Source organism: Nomascus leucogenys, chromosome 23 (genome assembly GCF_006542625.1).
Source record: "Nomascus leucogenys isolate Asia chromosome 23, Asia_NLE_v1, whole genome shotgun sequence".
Lineage (NCBI taxonomy): Eukaryota > Metazoa > Chordata > Mammalia > Primates > Hylobatidae > Nomascus > Nomascus leucogenys.
In genome coordinates this window covers 25,803,044-25,815,127 of record NC_044403.1, presented here as the reverse complement: position 1 = coordinate 25,815,127, position 12,084 = coordinate 25,803,044, and the positions used below count along the sequence as shown (strand labels likewise).

Here is a 12,084-nt window from a genome sequence, read left to right as displayed (position 1 = left end):
TATCACAGATTCTGTGATGGCTGGAGGTGGGGGTGGCTCTGGCTGGCCTGGGAGGAGACAGGTGTCTTTGGGCCTCGCAGAGGCGGGGCCCCTGGAGCCTGTGATTTGTCAGGGAAATCTCAGCCACCTGCTCCCCTCATGCAAATGACCCAAACCCCTGGCAGCTGCTCCTTAGGCCTCCAAGTCTAAGCCCTATCTTCCCTCTCTGAGCTTTGCTGAGACTTAGGGCCGCCTGCTTTCTCTCTGACTCCTGCTTTTACAGCCTCGAGAGGGCAAGGAGGGGGCCAGACCCCAGCCTGGGAGCAGGGTGCGGGGCTCCCCTCCACTTGAAATCCGTTGCCCACCCACAACAGGGGCAGACCTGTCCATCCTTCTCTGTGGGTCCCCTGTACCTTTCTTCCCCCACGGGATCAGACCCAGAGGCAGCTGGTTGGGGTTTGTCGAGAAGAAGGATTATCCAGATCAATCCTTTCTAATCTCAGCTCCTGCCTCTACCCTCCCGTACTCACCAAACCCTCTTCCCCACCACCTGAGCTAAGGGGCACAGTTTGAGGTACTGACAATGGGGCCATCTATCACCCTTATATCCCGCCTCCTGGCCTGGTTGCTAAGTGGCCCTGACTGCCAAGATCATCACCATGGTTGGGGGCCGGGACCAGGGGGGCACTGGAGCTGTAGTTGCCTCTGCTCCTTTGCACCCCTCCCAAACCCCAACCCTTAATCCTCACAGCTTTGCTCTAATGCCATGGGGCCTGATGCTCTTATCTCTGCCTGCAGAGACTGACCAGGGAAGCACCCCTTCACCCGCTCCTCTCTCAGGGCTTGTGGTGGGGGCCGCTCCTCTCTATGGCCCCACACTCCTGCCCCCAACCCTCCTCCAGGCTGGGCCCAAGTCTCTCTGGAATCCGTACACCTCCCTCCCTCCCTGTCCTCTTCCCCCCACCCCTGCCAGCTGATTTCATTTGCCTGACGTCGTGGTTGGCTCTACCCTTCCCTGTCAGGCCCCCCCAACCCCCCGCCGGTCGGGGCCAGGCCACTCTCTGGCAGCAGAGCCTGGGCAGGTGACGGGCGGGCGCGGGCGTCACAGCTGAGGGAGTAAGGAGACTCCCAGGAACCGGAGCTGGAAACCCGGCCGAGGTCCAGCCAGAGCCCAAGTAAGAGGGAGCTGGCCTGGGCTCTGCTCTCCTGGGCTGGGGAGCAGGCAGGGCTCAGGCAGGCTGGGGCTGGATGCAAAGGACCCCAAACTTGGAGGGCCTAGCTGGGGAGAGGGTGCAGCCACCCAGTCATTTCCCTGTGTCTTGGAGTCTGGTGTGGGCACGAAGGGCAGAAGCACAGCCTGGTGGGGGGTTCCTCAACACCAACCGCATGTTCCTGGCAGGAGCCAGAGCTACCCTTCGACCTGTCTGCCATGGGGGAGATGGAGCAACTGCGCCAGGAAGCGGAGCAGCTCAAGAAGCAGATTGCAGTAACTCCAGAGCCCTCCCACTGGGGCCCCAGAAAACAGAGCTGGGGACATGAGGGAGTGTGGCCCAGGGAGAGGGGGCTGGGTTTGCTCTTGAGTGACTACAAGTGACCAGGGACTTTCTAAACTTGGCTCGCATATTTGAGACCCCCAAGCCCCAGAGCCCCAAGTCTAACCTGCCTTGAAGGCCCATGCACCCGCCACCCCCACCTCGCCCTTGCTCCCCTGATGTCTGCTTTCCCTGCAGGATGCCAGGAAAGCCTGTGCTGACGTTACTCTGGCAGAGGTAAGACCCCCTGTCCCCCTGAAGGCAGGGCATGGGGGGAGGGGAAGGGAGCTCCCTGACCCGCAATAGCCCGTTGCTCCGAGCATTAGTACAGCATGTCCTTGGAGTGAGGAAGCCCATTAATTAATTCATTCGACCAACATTTAGCGGGACCTGCTCTGAGCCAGGCACCGTATTGGATGCAAAAGATGGAGACGCGGTTCCTATTCTCATCCGTAGAACAAGAGTCACCACGGCCCCCTCCCAGGGCCTTGAAGATGAAGAGGCGATAGTACTTTGTAAATTATAAAGCCCTTGTAGACTCTCGTTGCTAGTTTTCTATACTGTATTTTGTCAATTCTAAGATGCACATTTCTTCACATTTTGACATCTCTGAAATCAAGGTGCATTCAATAGTGGATCATCGTTTCAATTAGAATTGACAGCATCTTTTCTTTCTTAGTGATGCATCTTAGATTGGATTAAATATGTTAATAGTGAACACTTTTTATGAGCCAGATACTGGGCTAAACTGCATAAATACCTAATTTCATTGAATTTTCATGATATCTCTGTAAGGTAGGTGCTATGATAAGCCTCATTTTACACCTTGAGTAAACAGACTCAGGGAGGTGAAGTAACTTGCCCGAGATAACAAAGCAGGCCGGGCGCAGTGGTTCACGCCCGTAATCCTAGCCCTTTGGGAGACTGACATGGAAGGATCGCTTGAGCTCAGGAGTTTGAGACCAGCCTGGGCAACATAGTGAGATCTCTTCTTAATATATAAAAAAATTGTTTTTAACTGTTTTTAAAAAGATAGCAAAGCAAGTGATGGCAAATCAAGTCTGTTCACTCTGGACCCCCAGCCTAAGTCTAAAATCTGGTTAGAGGTCAAGGGGCATAGTACCACAAATTTCAGGAGGTGCAGTTCAGGGTCATGGTGATGCCCAGGCACCCAGTTAAAAAGCTAGCCATGCTGCAGTGGTGGGTGAAAGCAGGCTCCTCTCAGCTTGGGAGAGCCAGCTGTGTGCATCTCTTCCCAAATCTGTTTCCAATGACCTCACACTGGCAGCTGGAAATTGGTCAAAGTGCAAGTATTCGGATCATGGAAATCACCTTCCCACCTTCCTCACCAGCACTGGAGAAGTGCTTGTTAAACACTTAGCAACACACCCCTGGCCATGCATGCAGCTCTTTCCCACATCAGTCTAAGACACTCCAGGACAGGGACTTATTTCTCTAAGGCTGGGGGCCTGACCTAGAGCCTGGCACAGAGCAGGAACTTGTATAGATCAGTGGCAGTGACAGACATCTGGGCATGTAAACTGCTCACCCTGATATTCAGTGCCCCTCTCTCTGCAGCTGGTGTCTGGCCTAGAGGTGGTGGGACGAGTCCAGATGCGGACACGGAGGACGTTAAGGGGGCACCTGGCCAAGATCTATGCCATGCATTGGGCCACTGATTCTAAGTGAGGCTTGGGGGGGAACCGAGAATGGGAGGGCGAGAGCGGGATTGAGGAAGGTGGGAAGGAGAGGCTTGCATGATATGGGATGCCCTCTCCCCAGGCTGCTGGTAAGTGCCTCGCAAGATGGGAAGCTGATCGTGTGGGACAGCTACACCACCAACAAGGTACCAGCCCTGCCTCCCCGAGCCTCCACCACCGCATCCTTCCTAGGGACGCTATGCCTACCCTCCTCTGCCCAGCTGGGAGCTTGGCTCCAGTCCCATCTCTGCTCAAACCACCCTCCCTGCAGGTGCACGCCATCCCACTGCGCTCCTCCTGGGTCATGACCTGTGCCTATGCCCCATCAGGGAACTTTGTGGCATGTGGGGGGCTGGACAACATGTGTTCCATTTACAACCTCAAATCCCGTGAGGGCAATGTCAAGGTCAGCCGGGAGCTTTCTGCTCACACAGGTGAGGGAGAGACCCTCTCCTCCCTTCCTGAGGGGTTCAGGGAACCCTGGGTTTCCAGTGGGCTGTGGCTCTGCAGCTAGGGCACTGTCCTTCTAACTGCCTCCAGGTTATCTCTCCTGCTGCCGCTTCCTGGATGACAACAATATTGTGACCAGCTCGGGGGACACCACGTGGTGAGGCTGAACGTTGCTGGTGTTGGGGCTCGGGAGTGGGCCTGGCCTTTCTCTAACAGTCTCCCTCCCTTTTGGCAGTGCCTTGTGGGACATTGAGACTGGGCAGCAGAAGACTGTGTTTGTGGGACATACGGGTGACTGCATGAGCCTGGCTGTGTCTCCTGACTTCAATCTCTTCATTTCGGGGGCCTGCGATGCCAGCGCCAAGCTCTGGGATGTGCGAGAGGGGACCTGCCGTCAGACTTTCACTGGCCACGAGTCGGACATCAATGCCATCTGTGTGAGTGCGCCCCCCACCCCTGCTTCACTCCAACTCTTTCCCCCACACTCCCCACAACACATACAATACACATCCTCTGCCCCTCCCATAGCTTCCCTAGCCCCCCACCTTTTTTTTTTTTTTTTTGAGACAAGAGTCTCACTCTGTTGTCCAGGCTGGAGTACAATGGTGCAATCTTGGCTCACTGCAACCTCTGCCTCCTGGGTTGGAGCAATTCTCCTGCTTCAGCCTCCCGAGTAGCTGGGATTACAGGTGTGCGCCACCACGCCCGGCTAATTTTTGTATTTTTAGTAGAGACTGGGTTTTGCCGTGTTGGCCAGGCTGGTCTTGAACTCTTGACCTGAGGCGATCCTCCCACCTCAGCTTCCCAGAGTGCAGTGCTGGTATTGCAGGTGTGAGCCACCATGCCCACAGTCTTCCCTAGCCCTTTCTTTCTTTCCTTTTTTTTGGAGACAGAGTCTCACACTGTTGCCCAGTCTGGATGCAGTGGTGCGATCATGGCTCACTGCAGCCTCAACCTCCAGGGTTCAACCAATCCTCCCACCACAGCCTCCTGAGTAGCTGGGACTACAGGTGCGTGTGACCACGCTTGGCTAATGTTTTGATTTTTGTGTAGAGATGGGTTCCCACTATGTTGCCCAGACTGAGGTGGAACTTCTGAGCTCAAGCATTCCTCCTGCCTCAGTCTCCCAAAATATTGGGATTACAGGCATAAGCCACCACGTCCAGCCCATTTTATCACGTTTGCTTTATCATTTTTTCTCTGTAGAGAAATAGCCATAGATACACACACACACACACACTTAGATGTAGATACACATTTTCTGTGTCTTTTGAAAGTAGGTTGCAGACATCATGTTTCTTTATCCCTTAAGTACTTCCTAAAACAAAGACCTTCTGTAACATAATCACAGTATGAGTCTTAAAATCAGGAAACTTAACATTGACACAATACTATAGTCTACAGTCTATATTCGAATTTCACCAATTGCCGCAAAAATGTCCACGACAGTTAACCTTTTTTTCTGTCCAGGATCCAATCTGGAAACGTGCATTACATTTCCTTGCCATATCTCTTTCGTCACCTTTAAACTGGAACTGTTTTCCCACCTTTCATTGTCTTGTATGTCATTGACATTTTTGAAGAGTACAAACCAGTTTTTTATAGACTCGCCCTCCGTTTGAGCTTATCTGACATTTCCTTGCAATGAGATTCAGGCCTTGCACTTGTACTTGATCCTGTTCTTGCACACCCTGATCCAGCCCACTTGTGTAGTCTAGGAGTCTGGGACAACCTCCGTCTGCCCTTCTAGGCAGGTCACTGCAGGCAGGCCTTGGTGCTCTTGCCTGCGACATGGAAATGATGCCTGCCTGCAGCGCTGTACAGTGCAGAGCGGGTGAGGGAAGTCACTGGCATGTGGTACGTGTTGGCAGGGCTGCTTCTTACCCCAAACCAAGGAAGGGACAGGCAGGGGAGGCTGAGAGCAGCGGCTTGGCCTGGAGCTGTCAGGTGGGAGGCAGAGGGCGGGAGAGGCTGTGGGCTGCCCAGGTCTGATCCCTGACGCACTTGCCACCCGTGCCCTCAGTTCTTCCCCAATGGAGAGGCCATCTGCACAGGCTCGGATGATGCTTCCTGCCGCTTGTTTGACCTGCGGGCAGACCAGGAGCTGATCTGCTTCTCCCACGAGAGCATCATCTGCGGCATCACGTCCGTGGCCTTCTCCCTCAGTGGCCGCCTGCTATTCGCTGGCTACGACGACTTCAACTGCAATGTCTGGGACTCCATGAAGTCTGAGCGTGTGGGTAAGGGCCAGCCCTGGCTGCTGCTTCCTCAGCTGGAAGGACCCTCCCCAGCCTTCCCCCCCCCATTCTCTACCCCTCTTCAGCTCCCATTTCAGACTCTCTTACTGCTGTCCCTTGTCACTGGGTGACTCCACCCACGGAATCCAGTACCCCTTGGTTCCCAACTAAGACTGTCTTCCCTCAGTGTTGCTCTAAGCAGCCTCTCTCCACTGCCCCATGCCATGGCTGCTCCCTGCCCTAGGAGATCCGTGGACCATGACTGTCCGGTCAGTTCTGGGTTCCTGGCATTTCAGGGGCACCCACTGAGAGGCAAGACAGCCTCAGGGAAACATGAAATCAAGGCAGAATCAAGGAGATCTGGAGTGGCCCGAGGGCCCTGACTGCAGCCTAGGGCTCATCTAAGACTAGCCTGAAGTTGGTCAGATAGGATGGCTTCTTCTCTATCAAGAGGCCAGGTGCTGATGAAAATAACACTGGCCGGGGCAGGATCCAAATCCTAATTCTGTTGCTCACTTTCTGAGTGACCTTGCACAAGTCACTCCTCCATGGGCCTCAGTTTCCTCATCTGGAAACAAAGAAATAGGATAAGCGGTTGCCTTCTGTTTTCCAGCACCTGTCAAGGTGCCCTCGCTTTTTTTCATAGTACACAGATGCTTCCAGCCTTTCTCTGTCTGACCCCAGCCCTCCCCCAACCAAAGCTCTTGACAGAGAACCCCCTGCCCTATGGCTAATCCTCTTTCAGTTTCTTAGCCTTCTTCAGGGGTTGAGCCCAGCCTACCGAGTCTAGGATCCCTGCATGCATGTGCTCAAGCACACATGCACACACACACGTACACACACCCACACATGCACACACACACATACACACACCCACGCACACATACCCCCCACACCCACACACACACACACACCCACGCACGCATACACTTGCATGCATGCACAAATCAGCTTGGAGAGACAGGCTGACTCCTTTCCCTCTTCCTCAGGCATCCTCTCTGGCCACGATAACAGGGTCAGCTGCCTGGGAGTCACAGCTGATGGGATGGCTGTGGCCACAGGTTCCTGGGACAGCTTCCTCAAAATCTGGAACTGAGGAGGCTGGAGAAAGGGAAGTGGAAGGCAATGAAGACACTCAGCAGCCCCCTCCCTGACCCCATCTCATTCAGGTGTTCTCTTCTATATTCCAGGTGCCATTCCCACTAAGCTTTCTCCTTAGAGGGCAGTGGGGAGCATGGGGACTGTGCCTTTGGGAGGCAGCATCAGGGACACAGGGGCAAAGAACTGCCCCATCTCCTCCCATGGCCTTCCCTCCCCACAGTCCTCACAGCCTCTCCCTTAATGAGCAAGGACAACTGGCCCCTCCCCAGCCCTTTGCAGGCCCAGCAGACTTCAGTCTGAGGCCCCAGGCCCTAGGATTCCTCCCCTAGAGCCACTACCTTTGTCCAGACCTGGGTGGTATAGGGCGTTTGGCCCCGTGACTATGGCTCTGGCACCACTAGGGTCCTGGCCGTCTTCTTATTCATGCTTTCTCCTTTTTCTACCTTTTTTTCTCTCCTAAGACACCTGCAATAAATTGTAGCACCCTGGTACATCTGTGATGTTTGCCTTCCACTCTCTTCTGTTCCAAAAAGACCCAGGTCCCATTTAAGGGCAGTAATGTGTTACAGGTGCTGTGATAAAGGCTGGGTACTGGACAGCTTGTGGGCTTATGGGAGGAGGCCTGAGATGGGTCAGGGGAAGAAGGTATTCAGCAGGTGGCTGGGGGACTGTGTGCAGCAGTTCGCTATGGCTTGCCTGTGGTGCCCATGTGTTTGTACGGGAGGGTTAGATTGAAAAGGAATCAGATTATAGAAGGTCTTGAATGCCAAGCCAGAGAGTCCAGACTTTTTCCTAAGTGCAATGAGAAGCCACTGAGGAGTTCTGAGCAGAGTAGTAACACGATCAGTTATGCTTCTCAGAAAGATTGCTCCAGATCTTTCAGAAAGCAGCAGTCTAGTTTGATGAAAGGGAGGGCCTAGCACTAGGGAAACAAGGTAGGAGGCAGGTGGCAAGAAATGCAAGAGCGACAGGACAGAGGGGTTAGGGAGAGGGATCAGGAAGAGATTAAAGACGTGGAATCAGCTGGAACAGTGGCTCATGCCTGTAACCCCAGAGCCTTGGAAGGCTGAGGCAGAAGGATCTCTTGAGGCCTGGAGTTTGAGACCAGCCTGAGCAACATAGTGAGACCCTGTATCTACAAAAAAATTAAAAATTATCTGGGCAGGCTGGGCATGGTGGCTCATGCCTGTAATCCCAGCACTTCAGGAGGCTGAGGCAGGCAGATCACTTGAGCCTAGGAGTTTGAAACCAGCCTGGGCAATATGGCAAGACCTCATCTCTATAAAAAAAAATACAAAAATTAGCCAGGTGTGGTGGCTCATGCCTATAATCCCAGCTACTCGAGAGGCTGAGACAGGAGGATCGCTTGAGCTCAGGAAGTTGAGGCTGCAGTGAGCTGTGATCGCGCCACTGCACTCCAGCCTGGGTGACAAGAGCAAGATCCTGCCTTCAAAAAACAAGCGAACAAACAAAATGTGGAATCACCAGGATTTAGTGACCAAATGCTAGGATATAGGATATTGGAGGGGAAGGATTCAAGATAATGGCCAAGGTTTGGGTTTGGTGGCTGGGTAGATAATGCTGTCATTCACAAGGATAGGGAAGAGGGAATGAGAAATAGCTTTTGGGGGAAGATCATAAATTCAGTTTTAGACAAACTGACTTTGAAGTACTTATAGGGCAGGTGGATAAAGGTCAGGGTTAGAGAGAGAGACCTGGAAGTTACCAGAATATAGGGAAGTGATAGCTAAAGCCCTAGAAGTAAACACCTAGGGAGAGCAGGAGGAAAGGGCCAAGGACAGAGCCACTGGGACACCATGGTTTAAGGGAGATGTGCAAAGGAGGCTCAGAGCATCAGTGGGCTCAGGCCAGGCAACACAAGCTCTCTAGGCTGCCATTCTACACACAGAAAACTCGGTGCAAGGTTTACATATACTTTTTTAAAGTAACATTTAAAATTACTTCCTTTAATATAAAAGAAACACACAAGACACAAAGAAAGCCCCATAAAGCTGAGTCCCAGTTTGGTAGTTGAGGAGTCTAAGGAAACAAGCCTTTCCTCAGGATCCCTGGGAAAGAAGGGCTGAGAGGACACAGATACCACCAGGCCCTGGGTGACTGCGTTGCTGGGGCCATGCAGGGCCTAGCTCTCCACCAAGGGAAAGTGCTGATTTTCCTTGTCATGGTCCTGGCCTGGCTCCCATGCTCGTCCTCCAGTTTTCAGAAGTCGTCCAGTTCCAAGAATGGCTCCTTCCTTTAGTTCACTAACATTTTCACTTAGGGGTGAAGGCCGCTTACCCTGAAAACGGCAGTGTATGAGTTGGGGGGGTTGCTGTTCAGGAGAGGGAAGATCTGGGCAAAAGGGTCTCCCACCCTCTATGTTGGATATCCTAGTAACAGCTTTCACCTTCTCTTCCCTTACCTGTCGTAGTGTTAGGGTGCCAGGGGAGTTGTCATCCTGCAGGATGGTGAGGGGGGATCTCCCTAGTACCTTGCTGCTGTTTGGCTTCCATCTATTGCGCATAGAACCTGGGGTGGGTAAGGAGTTAAAGCAAGGACCCAAAACTAGGACCTATAGTTTATTCCTCCCACACTCACCCATGGACCTTATCCCAAAACATTATCCTAGTTTATCTTCCCTGCATCTTGCCTTTAGATTCTGTACCTGAAGATCTGGGAGTCTCAGGGTCCCTTGAGGGCTTGTCGGAGCTCTGGCTGGCCACAGGGGTTTCTGTGGGCTGTTTTGCTTCCTCCTTGGAAAACACCTGTTTGGAGGGGAACTCAGTCTGGTTCCAAGGTGGCATCTGTTCCTCAACAGATAACTGGGTACCCAGAGGCAAGTCCAATTCAGAAGATAAAGGTGCCTCTGGGGGCAGAACAGGCTCTGGGGGAAGATTTGATTTAGAGTCTTCAGTTTCAAATACTTCACTCAGCTGTTTCACCAGTGGGCTTGGGGGGTCTAGAGGAAGAAAGTGAAGTGAACAGTGACCTTGTGATACACAACATTCAGCAAGGAGCAAAACATACAGGAACCTTAGGACTCATGCCCAGGTGGGTGAGCAAGTGGGAAGAGAGAAATCAAGGAAATCAAGGTGAAAGGGAGCAATTTTTTTTTTTTTTTTTTTGAAATGGGGCTTGCTCTGTCCCCCAGGCTGGAGTGCAGTGGCGTGATCACAGTTCACTGCAGCCTTAACCTCGTGGGCTCAAGCAATCCTGAGTAGCTGGGATCACAGGCCCATGCCACCGTGCTTTTGTGTGTGTGTATGTGTGTGTGTGTATTTTTTGTAGAGATGGGGTTTTGCCATGTTGCCTAGGCTGGTTTTGAACTCCTGGGCTCAAGCGATCTGACCGCCCCGGCCTTCCAAAGTGCTGGGATTACAGGCATGAGCCACCGCACCCAGGCTGGGAACCAAATATTGAGGTAAGAGTGAGATGGGTCCGAAGCAGGAGGATGGAGGCCCCTTTAAGGGAGAATGGCTTCATGGACCCTACCCAAGAATAATAGATGACAGCTTCATCAGCATTCCCTGGGCCCAACACTTACCTCCACTGCTGGTCTTCATAGGTGTCCGTGCAATACCAAGAGTAGGAGAGCGGGGATCTGAGTCCTGGGCATGTTTAAGACCCTCCAGTTGCTCCCCTGCTGGTAGGCCTGGCTGTGGAGAGCTCTCCACCTGTCAAGACCATAGGCTAGAACAAGTCTGGGACCTGACTCTTCTCTCCTCTCCTCCCCATATTCCAGGAAGGAATTGCCAAGGCCCTCAGATATCCAGCCTACCCCACACAGATTGAGATTGCAGAAAATAAGGCCAGGATAAGGGTGAGGGCATGAGGGCTCTCTCAAAATCAGGTTAGGAAGAGGCCCAAGAATTCAGACATTCTCTGCCTTTCCCACGCTGGCCCAGAGTACCTGGATGGGAGTGCGCACGATGCCAGCACTAGGTGAACGGGGGTCCGCCACTCGAGCCAGATGTTTGTTGTGCGGCGGAGGCCGCGCTGGTGTGACTGGGACGCTCTTGGCTGAGCCCATCTCAACCAGGAGTTGCAGGGTGGGGGCAAGGGCCAGCCCGGGACGAGGAGGGAATGCCTGTGAGAAGTGACTCAGGTCTCAGCCCTTATCTCTTCCACGTCGGACCTTCAACCCTAAACCACCCTGTCTTCCCAGTTTCCAGTGAAGAAACTTCCCGGCAGGGGACCAGAGGCCTCTGCGGAGTTAATGACTGCTGCAGCTGACAAAATGGCTCGTTCTGGGCCTGCCAAGCCCTCTAACTTATTTATTAAATTATTCAAATCACTTACGTGGCCCCAATTCCACCTCTGGATGCACAACAGCTCGTGGCTCAACTCCCGAAGTTACGAGTTTCAAACTTCCCGCCACGCCCCCTGCCCTGACCCTATTGGCTGAGCCGGCGTAGATCCCATAGGCCCTTCACGTAAGACCCGCCTCGAACCAAAGAAAGCTGTTGGTCTGGGAGAACGTCTATCATGGTGACTGTGGGTGTCAATGGACTGATGCTAGGCTTGCCCAGGGGTGACGCCTCCTTGATAAGGGTACTTCTGTTCAGTATCGGCCTGCGAGCCGTCCGTGGCAGACTGAGGAGTGCCAGTCTTCGCTTTCGAGACGTCTAGTCTCAAGAACGAATTATTAAACAAAATAGAATCATGAGTGATTACACTATTATGCGCACATCCAGCTGGAGTTGTGATGATTTTCCTGAGGAGAGCGATAGTAGCCTTATTGGTTGACAGCTGTATCAATCACTCGACACAACCCCCCTCAAGCTCCGCCTCACTGGATACCCCCTTTTCAAATACAAGACAACTGCCCCTCGACTTTCCGACCGGACAGGTCCCCAGGAAACTTTCTGGAATTGAGAGGCCTAAAACAACCGTCAGTTCCTGCTCTTCAATAGAAGGCACGCGAAGGGACTCTAAGAGTCCCGGAGCCGGAGCAGCTGCGGAGCCGCAGCACCTGCAACTCCGGAGCCCACCTAGCTGCTCTACGTGCGCTCCCGCCCTGGAGGAGTGGGATTGGTTCTTTCAACCATCAATTGCCTTAGGAGCGCTTCTCATTGGCGTCAGTCA

General features: G+C 53.1%; 2 protein-coding genes across 6 annotated transcripts; one reads left to right on the top strand and one right to left on the bottom strand.

The window, feature by feature from the left end:
• Positions 1 to 75: 75 nt before the first annotated feature.
• Positions 76 to 7,490, top strand: GNB3 (G protein subunit beta 3). The gene is made up of 11 exons (XM_030804939.1): positions 76 to 553; positions 1,002 to 1,154; positions 1,379 to 1,465; positions 1,710 to 1,748; positions 3,090 to 3,196; positions 3,294 to 3,357; positions 3,483 to 3,645; positions 3,752 to 3,818; positions 3,897 to 4,098; positions 5,685 to 5,901; positions 6,888 to 7,490. The coding sequence occupies exons 3-11, from the start codon at positions 1,409 to 1,411 to the stop codon at positions 6,992 to 6,994; spliced, it is 1,023 nt and encodes a 340-aa protein (XP_030660799.1). The 5' UTR covers positions 76 to 553; positions 1,002 to 1,154; positions 1,379 to 1,408; the 3' UTR covers positions 6,995 to 7,490.
• A 1,422-nt stretch (positions 7,491 to 8,912) lies between these two features.
• CDCA3 (cell division cycle associated 3) lies at positions 8,913 to 12,007 on the bottom strand. 5 transcript variants are annotated; one of them, XR_001114709.2, is made up of 6 exons: positions 11,299 to 12,007; positions 10,910 to 11,086; positions 10,544 to 10,673; positions 9,665 to 9,958; positions 9,422 to 9,512; positions 8,913 to 9,298 (listed from the first exon to the last, which is right to left on the bottom strand). XR_001114709.2 is itself a non-coding variant. In XM_012502300.2 (6 exons), exons 2-6 carry the CDS (start codon positions 11,027 to 11,029, stop codon positions 9,143 to 9,145), a joined length of 732 nt encoding a protein of 243 aa, XP_012357754.1. In that variant the 5' UTR covers positions 11,030 to 11,086; positions 11,299 to 12,007; the 3' UTR covers positions 8,913 to 9,142. The 5 variants fall into 5 exon arrangements, 4 of the variants coding, with proteins under 4 accessions (XP_012357754.1, XP_012357755.1, XP_030660800.1 ...); XM_012502300.2 differs by having other exon boundaries at positions 9,422 to 9,528; positions 9,665 to 9,883; XM_012502299.2 differs by having other exon boundaries at positions 8,933 to 9,298; positions 9,422 to 9,528.
• Positions 12,008 to 12,084: the final 77 nt, after the last annotated feature.

Coding starts and splice junctions, on each gene's coding strand:
- CDCA3 (XM_012502299.2), bottom strand. CDS start 11,029: ATGGGCTCAGCCAAGAGCGTCCCAGTCACACCAGCGCGGCCTCCGCCG. Junction 10,674..10,909: donor TCGTGCGCACTCCCATCCAG/GTACTCTGGGCC, acceptor TGGTCTTGACAG/GTGGAGAGCTCTCCACAGCC. Junction 9,529..9,664: donor TGAGACTCCCAGATCTTCAG/GTACAGAATCTA, acceptor TACCCACCCCAG/GTTCTATGCGCAATAGATGG.
- GNB3 (XM_030804939.1), top strand. CDS start 1,409: ATGGGGGAGATGGAGCAACTGCGCCAGGAAGCGGAGCAGCTCAAGAAG. Junction 3,646..3,751: donor GGAGCTTTCTGCTCACACAG/GTGAGGGAGAGA, acceptor AACTGCCTCCAG/GTTATCTCTCCTGCTGCCGC. Junction 3,819..3,896: donor AGCTCGGGGGACACCACGTG/GTGAGGCTGAAC, acceptor CCCTTTTGGCAG/TGCCTTGTGGGACATTGAGA.